The following is a 16,972-nucleotide window of genomic DNA, read 5'->3' as shown; positions in this document are numbered from 1 at the left end:
GAAGTTTGTAAAATCAGTTTTGAATACCTTGAGGGGTGTAGTTTATAGAATGGGGTCATTTTTGGGCGGTTTCTATTATGTAAGCCTCGCAAAGTGACTTCAGAGCTGTAGTGGTCCCTAAAAATAAATTTCTGAAAAATTTCAAGATTTGCTTCTAAACTTCTAAGCCTTGTAACATCCCCAAAAAATAAAATATCATTCCCAAAATAATTCAAACATGAAGTAGACATATGGGGAATGTTAAATCATCACAATTTTTGGGGGTATTACTATGTATTACAGAACTTTGAAATTTGCTAATTTTTCCAAATTTTTGGTAAATTAGGTATTTTATTATGCAAAAAAATTATTTTTTTTTCACTTTATTTTACCAGTGTCATGAAGTACAATATGTGACGAAAAAACAATCTCAGAATGGCCTGGATAAGTCAAAGTGTTTTAAAGTTATCAGCACTTAAAGTGACACTGGTCAAATTTGCAAAAAATGGCCTGGTCCTTAAGGTGAAAATGAGTTCGGTCCTTAAGGGGTTAAATTACATAGCTTATCCATCCCAATATAAGAATCAAGACCTTATGGAATTGCTTCTCTATTAAACAAGGTGGGCACCCCAATAACAGTAGTATTAGACAGCTTATTCACCCCAATTTGGGAATCAAGACATAATAGAATTGCTTATCTATTTAACAAGCTGGACTCCTTAACCACTTCAGCCCCGCTAGCTAAAACCCCCTTCATGACCAGGCCACTTTTTACACTTCTGCACTACACTACTTTCACCATTTATTGCTCGGTCATGCAACTTACCACCCAAATGAATTTTACCTCCTTTTCTTCTCACTAATAGAGCTTTCATTTGGTGGTATTCCATTGCTGCTGAAATTTTTGTTTTTAATCGAAATTTAACGATTTTTTTGCAAAAAAATGACATTTTTCACTTTCAGCTGTAAAATTTTGCAAAAAAAACGACATCCATATATAAATTTTTCGCTAAATTTATTGTTCTACATGTCTTTGATTTAAAAAAAAATGTTTGGGCAAAAAAAAAAATGGTTTGGGTAAAAGTTATAGCATTTACAAACTATGGTACAAAAATGTGAATTTCCGCTTTTTGAAGCAGCTCTGACTTTCTGAGCACCTGTCATGTTTCCTGAGGTTCTACAATGCCCAGACAGTAGAAAAACCCCACAAATGACCCCATTTCGGAAAGTAGACACCCTAAGGTATTCGCTGATGGGCATAGTGAGTTCATAGAACTTTTTATTTTTTGTCACAAGTTAGCGGAAAATGATGATTATTTTTTTTTTTCTTACAAAGTCTCATATTGCACTAACTTGCAACAAAAAATAAAAAATTCTAGGAACTCGCCGTGCCCCTCACGGAATACCTTGGGGTGTCTTCTTTCCAAAATGGGGTCACTTGTGGGGTAGTTATACTGCCCTGGCAATTTAGGGGCCCATATGTGTGAGAAGTACTTTGCAATCAAAATGTGTAAAAAATGGCCTGCGAAATCTGAAAGGTGCTCTTTGGAATGTGTGCCCCTTTGCCCACCTTGGCTGCAAAAAAGTGTCACACATCTGGTATCGCCGTACTCAGGAGAAGTTGGGAAATGTGTTTTGGGGTGTCATTTTACATATACCCATGCTGGGTGAGAGAAATATCTTGGCAAAAGACAACTTTTCCCATTTTTTTATACAAAGTTGGCATTTGACCAAGATATTTCTCTCACCCAGCATGGGTATATGTAAAATGACACCCCAAAACACATTGCCCAACTTCTCCTGAGTACGGCGATACCAGATGTGTGACACTTTTTTGCAGCCTAGATGCGCAAAGGTGCCCAAATTCCTTTTAGGAGGGCATTTTTAGACATTTGGATCCCAGACTTCTTCTCACACTTTCGGGCCCCTAAAAAGCCAGGGCAGTATAAATACCCCACATGTGACCCCACTTTGGAAAGAAGGCACCCCAAAGTATTCAATGAGGGGCCTGGCGAGTTCATAGAATTTTTTTTTTTTTTGCATAATTTAGCGGAAATTGTTTTTTTTTTTGTTTTTTTCTCACAAAGTCTCACTTTTCGCTAACTTAGGACAAAAATTTATTTCATGGACTCAATATGCCCCTCACGGAATACCTTGGGGTGTCTTCTTTCCGAAATGGGGTCACATGTGGGGTATTTATACAGCCCTGGCTTTTTAGGGGCCCTAAAGCGTGAGAAGAAGTCTGGAATATAAATGTCTAAAAAAATTTACGCATTTGGATTCCGTGAGGGGTATGGTGAGTTCATGTGAGATTTTATTTTTTGACACAAGTTAGTGGAATATTAGACTTTGTAAGAAAAAACTAACAAAAAAAATATATATTTTTCCGCTAACTTGGGCCAAAAAAATGTCTGAATGGAGCCTGGTGATCAATGACAGGGGGGTGATCACCCATATAGACTCCCTGATCACCCCCCTGTCATTGATCACCCCCCTGGTAAGGCTCCATTCAGACGTCCGTATGATTTTTACGGATCCATGGATACATGGATCGGATCCGCAAAACACATGCGGACGTCTGAATGGAGCCTTACAGGTGGGTGATCAATGACAGGGGGTGATCAGGGAGTCTATATGGATGATCACCCCCCTGTCATTGATCACCCCCCTGTAAGGCTCCATTCAGACGTTCGTATGATTTTTTCGGATCCATGGATACATGGATCGGATCCGCAAAACACATGCGGACGTCTGAATGGAGCCTTACAGGGGGGTGATCAATGACAGGGGGGTGATGAATGACAGGGGGTGATCAGGGAGTGTATATGGGTGATTACCCCTCTGTCATTGACCACCCCCCTGTAAGGCTCCATTCAGACGTCCGCATGTGTTTTGCGGATCCGATCCATGTATCCATGGATCCGTAAAAACAATTTGGACGTCTGAATGGAGCCTTACAGGGGGGTGATCAATGACAGGGGGGTGATCACCCATATACACTCCCTGATCACCACCTGTCATTGATCACCCCCCTGTAAGGCTCCATTCAGACGTCCGAATGATTTTTACGGATCCATGGATACATGGATCGGATCCGCAAAACACATGCGGACGTCTGAATGGAGCCTTACAGGGGGGTGATCAATGACAGGGGGGGTGATCAATGACAGGGGGTGATCAGGGAGTGTATATGGGTGATCACCCGCCTGTCATTGATCACCCCCCTGTAAGGCTCCATTCAGACGTCCGCATGTGTTTTGCGGATCCGATCCATGTATCCATGGATCCGTAAAAATCATACGGACATCTGAATAGAGCCTTACAGGGGGGTGATCAATGACAGGGGGGTGATCAATGACAGGGAAGTGATCAGGGAATCTATATGGGTGATCACCCCCTTGTCATTGATCACCCCCCTGTAAGGCTGCATTCAGACGTCCGTATGCGTTTTGCGGATCCGATCCATGTATCCGTGGATCCGTAAAAATCATACGGACATCTGAATGGAGCCTTACAGGGGGGTGATCAATGACAGGGGGGTGATCAGGGAGTTTATATGGGGTGATCATGGGTGATCAGGGGTTCATAAGGGGTTAAAAAGTGACGGGGGTGGGGGTTTAGTGTAGTGTGGTGTTTGGTGCGACTTTACTGAGCTACCTGTGTCCTCTGGTGGTCGATCCAAACAAAAGGGACCACCAGAGGACCAGGTAGCAGGTATATTAGACGCTGTTATCAAAACAGCGTCTAATATACCTGTTAGGGGTTAAAAAAAATCACATCTCCAGCCTGCCAGCGAGCGATCGCCGCTGGCAGGCTGGAGATCCACTCGCTTACCTTCTGTTCCTGTGAGCGCGCGCGCCTGTGTGCGCGCGTTCACAGGAAATCTTGGCCCTCGCGAGATGACGCGTATATGCGTCGCTGTGCACAGGGTTGCCGCCTCCGGACCGCACATCTGCGTTAGGCGGTCCGGAGGCGGTTAATAACAGTTAAATTATACAACCTTTTTGCCCAAATTTCTGAATCAAGGCCTAATGGAATTGCTTATCTATTTAGCAAGGTCACCACTGTTCAATTAGATAGCACAGGGATTGATGCAAAGTGGGTTGTCTCCTATTGATCCTTTCAGATTCAGATTACAGAGCCTGTGTGTAAGAACTCTCCTTACGATCTTCCTACACTGTCCCTGCACTCTCCCTATCCAGTATTCCACAATTAACCCCTTAAGGACTCGGCCCTATTTCACTTAAGGCACCTTTTTTGCAAATCTGACCAGTGTCACTTTAAGCGCTCATAACTTTAAAACACTTTGACTTATCCAGGCCATTCTGAGATTGTTTTTTCATCGCATATTGTACTTCATGACACTGGTAAAATGAAGTCAAACAAATTAATTTTTTTGCATAAACAAATACCTAATTTACCCAAAATTTGGAAAAATTTGCAAATTTAAACGTTTCAGTTTCTCTACTTCTGTAATACATAGTAATAATCCCAAAAATTGTGATGACTTTACATTCCCCATATGTCTACTTCATGTTTGAATTATTTTGGGAATGATATTTTATTTTTTGGGGATGTTACAAGGCTTTAGAAGCAAATCTTGAAATTTTTCTGAAATTTACAAAAACCCAATTTTTAGGGACCACTACAGGTCTGAAGTCACTTTGCGAGGCTTACATAATAGAAACCGCCCAAAAATGACCCCATTCTATAAACTACACCCCTCAAGGTATTCAAAACTGATTTTACAAACTTTGTTAACCCTTTAGGTGTTGCACAAGAGTTATTGGCAAATGGGGATGAAATTTTAGAATTTCATTTTTTTGCCTAATTTTCCATTTTAACCCATTTTTTCCACTAACAAAGCAAGGGTAAACAGCCAAACAAGACTGTATCTTTATTGCCCCGACTCTGCCGTTTACAGAAACACCCCATATGTGGCCGTAAACTACTGTACGGCCACACAGCGGGGCGTAGAGTGAAAGGTGCGCCGTATGGTTTTTGGAAGCCAGATTTTGCTGGACTGGTTTTTTGACACCATGTCCCATTTGAAGCCCCCCTGATGCACCCCTAGAGTAGAAACTCAAAAAAAGTGACCCCTAAGAATCTGCACCCCTCAAGGTATTCAAAACTGATTTTACAAAGTTTGTTAACACTTTAGGTGTTGCACAAGATTTAATGGAAAATAGAGATACAATTTCAAAATTTCACTTTTTTGGCAGATTTTCCATTTTAATATTTTTTTTCCAGTTACAAAGCAAGGGTTAACAGCCAAACAAAACTCATTATTTATGGCCCTAATTTTGTAGTTTACAGAAACACCCCATATGTGGTTGTAAACCGCTGTACGGGCACACGGCAGGGCGCAGAAGGAAAGGAATGCCATACGGTTTTTGGAAGGCAGATTTTGCTGGACTGTTTTTTTGGACACCATGTCCCATTTGAAGCCCCCCTGATGCACCCCTAGAGTAGAAACTCCCAAAAAGTGACCCCATTTTAGAAACTACGGGATAGGGTGGCAGTTTTGTTGGTACTAGTTTAGGGTACATATGATTTTCGGTTGCTCTATATTACACTTTTAGTGCGGCAAGGTAACAAGAAATAACTTTTTTGGCACGTTTTTTTTTTGGGGTTATTTACAACATTCATCTGACAGGTTAGATCATGTGGTAATTTTATAGAGCAGGTTGTCACGGACGCGGTGATACCTAATATGTATACAATTTTTTTTATTTATGTAAGTTTTATACAATGACTTCATTTTTAAAACCCAAAAAATGTTTTAGTGTCTCCATAGTCTAAGAGCCATTGTTTTTTCAGTTTTTGGGCGATTATCTTAAGTAGGGTCTCATTTTTTGCGGGATGAGATGTCGGTTTGATTGGCACTATTTTGGGGTGCATATGACTTTTTGATCGCTTGCTATTACACTTTTTGTGACGTAAGATGACAAAAAATTGCTTTTTTTACACTTTTTTTTTTTTTTTTTTTTTTACGGTGGTCATCTGAGGAGTTAGGTCATGTGATATTTTTATAGAGCCGGTCGATACGGACGCGGCGATACCTAATATGCATACTTTATTTTTATTTATGTAAGTTTTACACAATGATTTCATTTTTGAAACAAAAAAATTTATGTTTTAGTGTTTCCATAGTCTAAGAGCCATAGTTTTTTCAGTTTTTCGGCGATTATCTTGGGTAGGGTATGATTTTTGCGGGATGAGATGACGGTTTGATTGGTACTATTTTGGCGTACATGCAACTTTTTTGATCACTTTTATTACCTTTTTTGGGAAGTAAGGTGGGCAAAATTTCAATTTTCTCAGTTTTTATTTTTTTTATTTTTATGGCGTTCACCATGCGGGGAAAGTAACATGACCATTTTATAGATCAGGTCATACCTAATATGTGTAGTGTATTTTATTTTTTTAATTTTTATTCAGTGATAAATGTTTTTTTTTTCCCTTAACTTTTTTCACTTTTTTTTATTTATTTTTTACCCAGACCCACTTGGTTCTTGAAGATCCAGTGGGTCTGATGTCTGTATAATACAGTACAGAACCCTATATAGGGTTCTGTACTGTATTTTACTTACACTGAACAGATCTATGCTTTTAGCATAGATCTGTTCAGCACCATGGACAGCAGGACGCCTGAGAAGGCGTCCTGTTGCCATGGGAACCTTCCCTGTCTGCCACAACTTCGCAGACGGGGAAGGGTGAGCACGGGGCTGCGGGGGTCTGTCGGGGGGCTCTCTCCCTCTCCATCGGGGGGGTGCAAAGGAACAGCAGCCCCCCGATGGGAGAGGGAGGGAGCTCCCTGACCGATGACAGTTAACCTTTTCCATACAGCGGTCCGTACGCGTTTATTCCAGGGTGTCAGCAATGTGCTGACACCCTGGTATACCCACTAGACGCCTGCCGCACCGCCCGCCTTCCGCAACGCCTCCACCGCCTGCGACACCCCCCCTGCACCACCCGCCGGCATAAAATCGTGCAGGGGGGGGGTCAAAATCTTTATTTTAGGCACTCTAAAGTTTCTGATCCCCGCGGTCTGAATTGACCTGCGGTCTGCTGCGATCGCCGACACTGGGGGGTCACATGACCCCCCTGGCGTTGTGACAGGATGTCGGCTGAATGATTTCAGCCGGCATCCTGTTCAGATTAACCCCTGCGGCGCTGGAATCTCTATTTAAACTTAGGACGTACCAGTACGCTCTGAGTCCTTAAGGACTCGGGAAATAGGGCGTACTGGTATGCCCTAAGTCCTTAAGGGGTTAAAGGCTTCTTGAACACTGTCCCTAGCACTTGTCACATCTCTCCCTATGCTCAGCTCATAGGGAAATGCCTGACACTGCACGGAATGAGGCTTTTATAGGGCTGTAACAGCACAGGGGCTGGCTAGCTCCTGATTGGCTGTCTGCATGGCATTATGGGTGATTTCATGTTCCCGGGCTTTTTACTTTCACTGTGTAACACATGTTTAGGAAGAAGGACAATTCGTTACCACTTAGCGTGAGTAAATTTGGATTCATTGCAAATCAAATTTTTTTAAACCACGGATAAAATTCCACTTCAGATGCTTCGATTCGCTCAATGCTACACAGAACCTCTTGTCAAGAATGAAAAGTTTGGTTCCCATTAGCCAGAGTCGCACCAATGAAACATTTATGACAAAAACTGATCACTTGGGGCATAGGATTTCTGTTGTTAAGAATGGTAGCTTAGGGGTCCCATTAGCCAGAGTTGCACCAGTCAAACATTTATGTCAATAACTCTGAGAACTTGGAGCACAGGACCTCTGTTGTCAGGACTGGCAGGTTTGGGTCCCATTAGCCAGAGTCACACCAATTTATCACAGTAACTCTGAGAACTTGGGGCACAGGACCTCTGTTGTTAGAAATGGTAGGTCAGAGGTCCCATTAGCCAGAGTCACACCAATTAAACATATATGACTAAACTCTGAGAACTTGGGGCCACATTCCATTCACTTAGGGCAGCGGTCCCCAACCGCTGGGCCGCGGCCCAGGACCGGGCCCTCGGAGATATGTTGCCGGGCCTCAGACGCGTACATGTTGCCAACATCAATGGAGACGGAGGGAGGGAATCCCTCCCTCCCATGATGCGGCCGCTGCAGAGCCCAATACAATGAGCGGGCTCTGAGGTGCCGCACCACTGCCACCAATGAATATGTCTAATATTAAAGTAGGAGGAGGGACGGGGGAGGGTTTACCGCTGCACCGTCTCAGCTAGTGTGCTCGGCAAACAGCAGCAGCGGCAGCCTCCTCCTCCTGACTCTTGTGTTCTCAGACCAGTCTCCAGCCATTAGTGATCTGGAAAGCGCAGGTACCCACACACTGTCCCACAGATGGGGTCACCTGTTATTAATCTGATGTACATGGTGCTATTACATTAGTACCCCCATGTACCTCAGATTAAAAGTATGTGGCCGCCAAGCACATCATCAAATAATGGGCAACATTGGGTTAACCATTAATATGAGGTACGCATTGTGATGAATACCACCCCTCGTGCCCGCTGACGTCAACTACGTCGAGCTCACGAGACCCGGTATGATCACAGGGTTTACCAAAAACGTGTAGTTACGCCCTCCAGAGGAGCACGTAAGGTCAGGCTGGTATAGTTTACACACACACCTCCTGTCCACGCGGATTCGTGGGGATTCGTGATCGAGATACAAGATAGCACAAGATTAAATTAAAGATTTAATCGCTGTAAGAGCACACTAGATATGACACAATATACACAGACAATATATACAGTGGTCTGAGGTTACAGATACAGATTATATGGGTACAACAGGGTTAAGCAGTGTAAAAGTAAGTTACCAAGTATGATGAAAGTTCCTTGTGATGTCCTGAGCTGGATTCCACACGAAGGGCTGTGATCTCCTGCTATTTCCTGGGTCCCTCTAAACACATGTGTAGGATGTGACCCCTCTTCAGAGAAAGACCGCGCCTACTTGCTGGCACCAGACTTTTGACCTATAGCCGGCCCATCCCCTCCCTGCCTCAGGGAGGGGTCAACTCCCCCTCTTCTGGGCTGACGGTGAATGACCCTCAAAACCCTTTAGGGTTCATAGCTCCAGACCAGAGGGTCACAGGGAGATGGTTCTGGGACTAATGGACCTGCCTGGGTTCCGGCTACAAGTAGAGCCCAAACCTGGTACCGGTAGGTGGTTTCTATGGGGAGATATGGGTATCTCCCTACCCCGACTGGGTACGAGTAAACCAAGACCATGGGACCGTACCTCGTGGCCACCGGGACACAAATATGTATCCGGTTTGCGCCTGCAATGGCCGGGCGCTTCATAATTCCTTATGAGAGGTAGGTGCCAACATGTCTGGGAAGTCTCATTGATCCGGGCAAGAGCAGATACCCCCTGCTGAGAGTTTTCCTGCCGGATTCAGGTGGCTCCAAACTGGTGCCTGGAGGTGTAAACTTCTCCTTGAAGCTTGGACCCCCTGGGGCGTCTTCCTGGCCCACTGACACTCAGATGGCTGGGGGGGGTGGAAACTTATTTTGCATATACACTGAATCATGCCAAGAGGTGCATAAAATTACAATCAGGGCTGGGGGCTTTGAAGCAGGGAAATCCTGTGGATTTCCCTACCTCTGCTGTCTGTTAGCAAATGGGGGGTGTGAGGACATGGCTGACAGTAAATATTAATCCATATTCCTAACACGCGTAATGAGGTTTCTTACTATTAATGTGAGGCACACGCATGTCCAAATTGATAAAACAATGTGCCTCATATTAACAGCATGTACCTGATGCCATTAACCCCATGTTGTCCATTATGTTAAGCGGGGTACTTGACAAGGTTGCTATTAATATGTGGCACATGGTTTCATCAATTTATACTCCATGTGCCTCACATTAATAGCCAGTAACCTTATCATACTGTAGTACCCAACACCAGCCTACACATTAACCCCATGCTGCTCAATGTCCATTATGTCAGGAAGTACTTGCTAGTGTTACTATTAATATGAGGCACATGGCTTTATCAATTTAGACTTCTATTTGCTTCACATTAATAGTAAGTGACCCCATCAAGTACCTCCTCACATAATGGGCAATTGATACTTTGCAAAAAGTAAAAATTAAAAAATACTCACACGTTAACCCCATGCAACATGTGGTTAACATGTGAGTATTTTTTTTTCATGGCATCAAATTGGTGTTGCAATTTTTTATGTAGTCACATTTGAATAATAAATGTAATAGTTATATAGTGTTATATATTTTAATATGCCCCTTGTGTTTTGTCGTGCGCGTGAATCAGTCAGGGCCGACCAGCACCCCCATAAACCCCGCCCCAGAACCCCCCCACCCGGTCCCTGGAAAAATTGTCTTACATGAAACTGGTCCTTGGTGCAAAAAAGGTTGGGGACCACTGACTTAGGGCATAGGTCCTCTTTTGTCAAGAGTGGTAAGTTCGGGGTCCCATTTGCCAGAGTCGCACCAATTAAACATTTATGACAAAAACCTCTGATGACTTGGGGCAAAGGACCTTTGTTGACAAGAATGGAAGGTTAGGGGTTGCACCAGTCAAATATTTATGACTATAACTCTGAGAACTTGGGGCACAGGACCTATATTGTTAAGAATGGTAAGTTAATAGTCCCAATAGTCAGAGTCACACCAATCAAACATTTATGACGAAAACGCTGAGAACTTGGGGCCACATTTCATTCATGTTGGTAGCAATCTTTCTTTCTTTCTTTCTTTTTTTTTTTTAAATCAAATTGCTTCCTTCTTTGTAGATAATGGCTATAGTGATGCAAACTTTTCAACAATATCCTTTGTTTGTATGTCCTTGAAGAGACACATACAGTGTTCACTGCCACAATTATTCCACATAATACCGTTATAGATTGCGGATATTCCATTTGAACTGCAAGCTTTTCTGTAGAGATAATAATAAATATACATACAAAGTACACATTTACTGCTAGAATATAATCTCAACTTCTTAGAATAATGGAAACTTCTTAGAATAATGGCAATTAAAACTTATGGTAAAGTGTGTGTATAATAACAGGGTTATATGAAAAAAATACTTTTTCTTTTCTTTGGTCAAAAATGTCTGCCGTGTTTTATTCTAAATTGTGTGATGTTTTGTTCCTGTGCTTCCTGCAGGAGTGAGAGCAAGCTAATGGAGGCTTGTGTAACCGAACTGCAGTGTGTTACATAGCAGAAAGAACTTCCTAGAACGTCTGTTCATGTTACCAAAGAGTAGATATGTCACAAATATGATGCACAGAAAGGCATTGCCTATTCACATCATTCAAGACAGTTGCCTTCAAATATTGCTCTCTAAAGGCACAGTACGTGGCTTTTCCTCTCAGTCTTCATGCCTATGTGACCTTCCGAGATACCTGAAATATGTTCATTAGAATATGCCCTCATAGCGTGTGTATTTCCTAGATCTAATAGAAATCTAGAACTAGTGAAACCATAATAGTTTCAAAAGTCAGACTTTCGACCAACATCTATCCCAAACTCTATCTATCTATATTATATCTGGTTATCTCATATCTATTTATCGAGCTATCTGCCTCATGTCTGCCTCTCTATCTTATATATGTCTGTCTTTTATCTATCTATCTCTACATATCTATCTCATGTCTGCCTATCTCATGTACAGTATGTCTGTTATCTATCTATATATCTATCTGTATATCTCATATCTGTCTATCTATCTCATGTCTGCCTATCTCATGTACAGTATGTCTGTTATCTATCTGTCTATTATCTATCATCCATCTCTCTTTCATCTATCTATCTATCTATCGTTGACACTTTTTGTACTGTATTAATTTAAGTCACTGCCCTCTCCGTCATGTGCTGTCCCGTTGTCAAGAATTTAGTGCTTTCTTCAGATCGTCCATTGTATTTTGCAATGATCCAAAACAAAGAAAGTGATAAAAGCATACACATGCGTTCAAGCAGTGGAGTGCGTACAGTGGGGGAGGTTGGCACTTTTGACGTTTAAATATTAATAATCCCTTTGCTGCTGGAAGGCTCTCAGACTAATCTTAGAGTAGTATGTTTTCTCTCACCATTAAAGGCATACTGCCACATGGGAATCATCAGTACACTGCTCAGAAACGTATAATGACGTAAAAGATGTACCTAAGGACAGAATAATATTGGATGGACACTCTTATAAGTCTATCTGTAAGAAAAAAAATGAATATTTTGCCCAGATTTCTACAGGTTCTCTATACATATCTCCTGATTAACGTGCAGATGCCTTTCTAAGCTTCCCTACATATGCCAATATCAAATAAAGAATTGGTAGCTTCTTTGAACAGATGCTTTAAATTCCAGCATCTTTGAACAAAAATTAATTCCTGACATTTTATAAATGTTACCTAAAAGCAACGAGTAGAAAGATGCCTCAGAGTTTAATAAAACCAGGATCAGTTTATTAAAATTGGATATTACCTCTTTAGAGGAGAACATTTGGTTAGACACCTGCATTCCTAGCACATAATGCTTCGCCAATTAAATAAGTTCAGCTCAAAGTCTTCTCACCAACTTATCATTAAAGGAGTTCTCTGGGATTATACACACTGAACAAAAATATAAACGCAACACTTTCGGTTTTGCTCCCATTTTCCATGAGCTGAACTCAAAGATCTGAAACATTTTCTACCTACACAAAAGACCCATTACTCTCAAATATTGTTCACAAATCTGTCTAAATCTGTGTTAGTGAGCACTTCTCCTTTGCTGAGATAATCCATCCCACCTCACAGTTGTGGCATATCAAGGTGCTGATTAGACAGCATGAATATTGCACAGGTGTTCCTTAGACTGCCCACAATAAAAGGCCACTCTGAAATGTGCACAGTTTTGCCTTACTGGGGGGGAAGGGTCAGAAAACCAGTCAGTATATGGTGTGGCCATCATTTTTCTCACGCAGTGCAACACATCTCCGTTGCATAGAGTTGATCAGGTTGTTGATTGTGACCTGTGGAATATTGGTCCACTCCTCCTCCATAGCTGTGCGAAGTTGCAGAATATTGGAAGGAACTGGAACACACTGTCATATATGCCGATCCAGAGCATCCCAAACATGCTCAATGGGTGACATGTCTGGTGGGTATGCTGGTCATGCAAGAACTTGGATGTTTTCAGCTTCCAGGAATTGTGTACAGATCCTTGCAATATGGGGCCGTGCATTATTATGCTGCAACATGAGGTGATGGTCGTGGATGAATGGCACAACAATGGGCCTCAGGATCTCGTCACGGTATTCTGTGCATTCATAATGCCATCAATAAAATGCACATGTGTTTGTTGTCCATAACATGCACCTGCCCATATAATAACCCCACCGCCACCATGGGCCACTCGATCCACAACGTTGACATCAGCAAACCGCTCACCCACACGACGCCACACACGCTGTCTGCCACCTGCCCTGAACAGTGAAAACCGGGACTCAACCGTTAACAAGAACGACTCTCCAACGTGCCAGACGCCATCGAATGTGAGAATTTTCCCACTCAAGTCGGTTACGACGATGAACTGCAGTCAGGGCCAGACCCCAATGAGGACGACAAGCATGCAGATGAGCTTCCCTGAGACGGTTTCTGACAGTTTGTGCAGAAATTCTTTGGTTATGCAAACCTATTGTTGCTGCAGCTGTCCGGATGGCTGGTCTCAGACGATCATGGAGGTGAACATGCTGGATGTGAATTTCCTGGGCTGGTGTGGTTACATGTGGTCTACGGTTGTGAGGCCAGTTGGATGTCCTGCCAAATTCTCTGAAATGCCTTTGGAGACAGATTATGGTAGAGAAATGATCATTCATTCCACGGGCAACAGCTCTGGTAGATATTCCTGCAGTCAGCATGCCAATTACACACTCCCTCAAACGTTGCGACATCTGTGGCATTGTGCTGTGTGATCAAACTGCACATTTCAGAGTGACCCTTTATTGTGGTCAGTCTAAGTCACACCTGTGCAATATTCATGCTGTCTAATCAGCACATTGATATGCCGCACCTGTGAGGTGGGATGGATTATCTCGGCAAAGGAGAAGCGCTCACTAACACAGATTTAGACAGATTTGTGAACAATATTTGAGAGTAATGGGTCTTTTGTGTATGTAAAAAAATGTTTCAGATCTTTGAGTTCAGCTCATGCAAAATGGGAGCAAAACCGAAAGTGTTGTGTTTATATTTTTGTTCAGTGTAAATGGAGGCTGAAGAAGCAATCGCACTAGCTTTTTCAGCTTATATACTATATCTTCACTAAAGATTTACCCTAATGCCTGGAGGGTACTGATGCTGAGGCTTTTTTTGCTTGAGTAGTGTTAAGTTTCGTAAGACTACTTTTCCTATTACACTGTAGTAACACCAAACAATATACAGTACAGTATTTGGGGTTGATATCTGTATCTTTTTGTTTGCTATACCTCCCCACATTGTATAAGGGTATATTCACTCATGGCAAACATTTCTGCAGCTTTAAATCCTATCAATACATCAGAATATAATTATTTATACATCAAGTGTATGGATTTTTTTAAGCCCCGTTTAGATGAATGGGACAGTCATAGAAATTTCTGCAACAAATCAGCCACATGTTAATATATCTTAAATACATAGACAAACTATAGTTAATAAGATTACTTTTTTGTTTCCACACCCTGTTCGACACATTCAGAGTTTTGTACAATGCTGCGTCATTTGGGTGGTTAAAGAGGACCTATCACCTCTCCTGACATGTCAGTATTAGTTACTACTTGCATTCTCCATGTAATAACAATTCTGGGGCATCTATTCTTATGGCTCTATGTTGTGCCATTCCTGTATTATTCCTACAAAAAATTTACAAATAAATTGCCAGCAATCTGCAGTAAAGGTACTTCTAGATGTTACCAGTAGCCGGGTATGTCAGACTCTGTCCAATCAGACTGTGCAGGGACACAACCGCAACTGGTAACACCCATCTGTACCTTTACTGCAAGCTGCTGGTAATTCATTCATAACTTTTAGCAGAAATAACAAAGGAATGGCACAAAATAGATTCATAAGAATATGGTGCTGTGAAAAAGTATTTGCCCCCTTACTGATTTATTTTGTTTTTGCAAATGTGTCACACTTAAATGTTTCAGATTAGCAATTTGAATATCAGAAAAGACAACCTGAGTAAATGCAAAAATATGTTTTTTAAATGATTATTTCATTTATGAAGGGAAAAAGATATCCCAAACAACCTGGCTCTATGTAAAAAAAAAAAAAAAATTGCCCCCCATGAATTAACTGATTAACCACAGTTTTTGGAAAGCTAAGTTCAATTTCACTAGCCACACCCAGGCCTAAATACTGCTAGACCTGTAGACCTGTGTGCTCCAGAATCATTATTACATGGGGAATGCAAGGAGAGATGACAGGTCCTCTTTAAAGGGAGTCTTTCACCTAATCTGAGCGTTTTAGAAAAAACACACCTCCAGCCGGCGGACGTCACGAGCGGCACCAGAGGACGGCGGGCTGGGAACTGGCCCGCACCTGCGCACTGCTCTGCCCATTATGGGCAGATGAACAGCTTTTCATATTGCGCATGCGCCGGCCAACTAAAGACAGCCAGCCGGCGCATGCGCAATATGAAAACATGAGAGAAAGGTATGATCGTAATGAGGGTTAAAGAGTCTATAACCTGATCTCACATTAGGTGAAAGACTCCCTTTAAAGGTGCCATACACTTTAGCATATTGTCAGCTGAACCTGGCAGTCTAGTGTGTACGGGGAGCTCCTGACTCTTCCCCCAAAAAAAGTTTTGGGGGAGAAGTATAAGACAACGTGAATATTTTTGCCCAATCCTTTTGTTCTCTTGGAGATAAGCTGCCACCAGAAGTGTCTAGCAGTTGCTTTTGTTGCTTTCCCAATTAAAAATATTTTGAAGATGTATGTGTATGGGGGAGCCTTGGGGGACTTGGGAGAGGTTGGACCAACAGCTATAGAATATGTATGGTCTTCTGGTGAGAATCCCTTCTCAACCTCATCTAGATCTCCACCAGATTTCACATGAGTTGCATGTGGATTTGTCATAGATTTTGCTGTGAATTGATTGTGGACATCATGGACATATGCATTGCAAAAGGTGAAAACCACAGCAAAAATCTCAACCACTCTGGTAGTATTGTAATACGCTCTGCAATTCAGCATCTTGTAGTGATGTGTGTGTATCTATACAGTATATATATATATATATTTTAAGATAGACATTTTGTAATAATTTAGCAGCACACTATATCTTAGTGAAATTCCATTAAAGGAGATGTTCGACCTGTTAAATTATTTTACTGCTTTGAGCATCCTAATTAAAACATAGAGGATTTTTTTGCAGAATAGAATTTTACGTTCTTGTAAAATTTGCTTGTCCTGCAGTTTGTGTGGAAATGATGGTAGATGAATGTGTTTTGTTCATTTTTTAGCTCTGTGTTAATCTATACTTTCTTTTTTGTTTTCAGAATAACAGACAGTTACTATAGCATGCAATGTACAAGGTTAGCATGAATTTACTTTTACTCTTCTAACACCATAAACTTTCAGAGAGGGCATAGGGCGCTATTTAGGAACTACTTTAGAACTGTTGTCCTTGCTAAGCTATGAATGTATAAAAATCTAGAAATTCTTATGTTGAATGTTTGTTAAAGAGTTCATGTTTCTCCCAACTATTACAGTTTTTAAAATAAATGAAAATCTCTCCACACCACCAGATCTACTCTTTCAATTTCTTAATTATATTTTATTTTTGTAAACTCTTCAATTATAGATTGGAATAATTACTAATTGTACAGAAAAAATGACTAAGTATAATTCACATCTGTAAGCCAAGGGCTGAGAATATGTATGTTTATGATGGTGGTTCTTTCCACTTTTTCCATCCCCTATCATGGGACAGGATAATCTAGCTCTTGGTTACCTGTTTTGCACTCATTTGGGCAGA

The 16,972-nt window shown here is 41.7% G+C and overlaps 1 protein-coding gene across 3 annotated transcripts in view; it reads left to right on the top strand.

The window, feature by feature from the left end:
- Window positions 1–16,972, top strand: part of CXXC4 (CXXC finger protein 4) — a 125,815-nt gene that overhangs the window by 102,993 nt on the left and 5,850 nt on the right. The window contains exon 3 of one of the 3 annotated variants that reach the window (XM_044276736.1): window positions 16,494–16,529. The exons of the other annotated variants lie outside the window; for them this stretch is intronic. Coding sequence (XP_044132671.1) covers window positions 16,494–16,514 — 21 coding nt within the window. The 3' untranslated portion in view covers window positions 16,515–16,529. The remainder of the gene's footprint in view (window positions 1–16,493; window positions 16,530–16,972) is intronic. 3 annotated transcript variants of the gene reach the window in all.

This window comes from Bufo gargarizans, chromosome 1 (assembly GCF_014858855.1).
Source record: "Bufo gargarizans isolate SCDJY-AF-19 chromosome 1, ASM1485885v1, whole genome shotgun sequence".
Lineage (NCBI taxonomy): Eukaryota > Metazoa > Chordata > Amphibia > Anura > Bufonidae > Bufo > Bufo gargarizans.
Note: the sequence above shows the minus strand (reverse complement) of the source record. Positions and strands in the feature narration are given on the sequence as shown.